At 38.0% G+C, this 2,897-nt stretch overlaps 1 protein-coding gene across 1 annotated transcript in view; it reads right to left on the reverse strand.

The window, feature by feature from the left end:
- Window positions 1–2,059: 2,059 nt before the first annotated feature.
- Window positions 2,060–2,897, reverse strand: part of CCNDBP1 (cyclin D-type binding-protein 1) — a 7,165-nt gene continuing 6,327 nt past the window's right edge. Inside the window, exon 9 of the mRNA XM_004687549.2 lies at window positions 2,060–2,156. Coding sequence (XP_004687606.2) covers window positions 2,078–2,156 — 79 coding nt within the window. The 3' untranslated portion in view covers window positions 2,060–2,077. The remainder of the gene's footprint in view (window positions 2,157–2,897) is intronic.

Raw genomic sequence — 2,897 nt, forward strand, 5'->3', positions numbered from 1 at the left:
GCAGTGAAAGGCGGCTGAGGGGAGCAGCAGGAGAGAGAGGAGAGGTCTGCCGCACCATGGGGCCAGGGATCAAACTTGCACTGAGACACCTGTGGCTCATTTGCAGTGCCAGGCTTTAACCTGCTGCACCACCTGGGAGGACCCAGAAAAAAGAACTCTTAACCCAAATTTGTCTCATTTGCTGATAGGTCAGACTACATAGCAGAAACAACTAATGCTCCTTAAAAAAAATCTATGAGTATAATTTTAATAAGGTATAATTTTAACATGAGGATGTATGTATGACATTGATATACAGTACACATCTTACATTTTTATCTGGAATAACTGACAAGGCACATTGCTAAAGAGTTTTATCAGGAAATCATTTTTAAAAATGTAAAATAATGTTAATACCCAAAAGGAAGATACATTTGATATGTCTAATTTTCACTATCTACTTTATCAAATATTTTTAGGGCTGATTCATTTAATTGTAAATATAAGTCATACAATGTTTTTCATTATCTTTTCAGTAGCATTAGCTATAAGAAATTAAGTATGAAAATAAGAGAATCAAACTTTGCTAGCCTAAGACTCAGGACTTGAAAGAATACAATGAAATCAGATTTTTATAAAAAGGAGATTGACCCTTTGTGGTTAAATCACACAATATGTTTATATCCGAACAGAGTATGTTTCTGGAACATTTATTTGTGTCTAACCTAGACATTAGAAACTTGTGACTTTAGGTTGAAAATCCTAAAGCACTGTGGTATCTATGAGCTTCTTTTCAAGCTTCTGCATAGCAAAAGAGACATTAACTAAGACAAAGAGACATCCTACTGACTGGGAAAAAATCTTTGCACACCACACAATGGATAAGGGACTGATCACAAAGATATACAATGAGTTCACATAAATCAACAAAAACAAACAACCCAGTCAAGAAGTGGGCAGAAGAATGTAAAAGACACTTATCCAAAGAGGAACTGCAAATGGCCAACAGGCACATGAAAAATCTTCAGCATCCTTTGTAATCACGGAAATGCAAATCAAAACCACAATGAGATACCAACTCACACCGGTGACAACAGTACATACTAAAAAAACTAACAACAACAAATGTGGGCAAAGGTGCAGTGAAAAAGGAACTCCCTTACATTGCCAGGGGGTATGCAAACTATGGAAAGCTGTATGGAAATTCCCCAGACTACTAAAAATGGAGCTACCATGTGACCCGGTAATTCCATGCCTAGGGATCTACCCAAAGGACACAAAAACATTAACTCAAAAGGATACATGTACCCCTATGTTTACTGCAGTACTATTTACAATACGTAAATCCTGGAAACAACCCAAATGCCCAAAAGTAGATGACTGGATCAAGAAGATGTGGTTATATATACACAATGGAGTACTACACAGCTTCAAAAAAGATAAACTCATGCCATTTGCAGCAATATGAATGGAACTAGAAGGGATTATGCTCAGAGAAATAAGTAAGAAGGAAAAAGAAAACTATCACATGGTTTCACTTATAGGAGGGATATAAGAGAATCAAATAAGATATAGGGGAGGAAAGTGTATTGTCATTACAATACAAAAACAACACAACAAAAAGAAACAATTATAAACCAGAGATATCCTACAGCAGAGGAGGACAGAGAAGGATCAGAAGGAGGGAGGAATGTGGGGGACTATGGTGATGATGAGTGGGTGAAATGGGGGAAAGAAGAAGTAAACATTGTTTTAAAATGAATGATAATGTAAATAGATATATAAATTAATAAAAAATAAGAAAGAAAATTTTTAACTCTAAAAAGAAAAAAAAAGGACTTTATTTTCAAAGCAGTATTTTATAAGGTCTTTTGATTTTTCTAAATAACTACCCAACTGGTTATGGGGTAGAGAGCACTACTAAAGCTTATGGCTATTACAACCAATGAAGTAAATAGTTATGAGCACAAACACATGCAAGATGTGTGGCATTGCCATTGTGTTTGCATCCAAATGAAACAAGAAAATATATTCCCTATAGTTTAAAGAAAATAATAGTGATTAGTAAAATTCTACCCATTAGGTCTGTATCTATTCCCTAAATGCTGGTACTTACATTAATTCTCACAGTCAGGTGGCATACAGGTGGATATATGCTCAGAGCCAAATCATCCACACTAAGGGCAGAAGGCAAAAGTAACCATTAACAACAACAAATACCCCCCCCCCAAGACTAGTTAGATGACAGGTAGCTACTGCATTGCTAAGGATCTGACTACTGAGAAAATGACTGTCCCCCAAATACTTACCAGTTCCTTAAACTGGGCAGTCAGGCAAACAATAACGAATCAATTCAAGAGTATTTACTAAGCAAATACATACACCTTTTGCTAGGAAGCTGGAGAGGGTAGCTTTCTTGGCCCATAGAATGGGACATGATTAATTCAGTTAAAAATGTGAGAATCTGAAACCATCAATTTAATAACTGACGTGGGGGGAGGGGGGGAGTTTCAGCCCTGGACTGCCACTACAGTGAACATTTAAGCAAGTGATCAAAATTAGTGTCACCAATAACAGCACAAACTAACATCATATGCCTTGCCAGTAAAGTGCAATAAGAAGCTTAAAATACTCAACTGTGTGATTTTCTTGCCAAAAAAGGTTTAACCTGAATATACTCTATAATCATGGGAAAACAATCACATGAATTCAGTTTGTTGATAAAACTGACTTGGGGCCCTCCCTGGTGGCGCAGCGGGTTAAAGCGCAGCACTGAGAATCTGAAGCCACTTCCGCATGAGTTCGATTCCCACCTGCCTGCTGCCCCGGAGGAGACCACATGGCGAGCCAGACCTCTCCTGGCCGGCCCGCTGCTCCCCTCAGCAGTGTACTTCGTCCATCTGCCTGTTCTGCTCCCC

Source organism: Condylura cristata, unplaced genomic scaffold, assembly GCF_000260355.1.
Source record: "Condylura cristata isolate star-nosed mole 26May11 unplaced genomic scaffold, ConCri1.0 scaffold00023, whole genome shotgun sequence".
NCBI classification, from domain to species: Eukaryota; Metazoa; Chordata; class Mammalia; order Eulipotyphla; family Talpidae; genus Condylura; species Condylura cristata.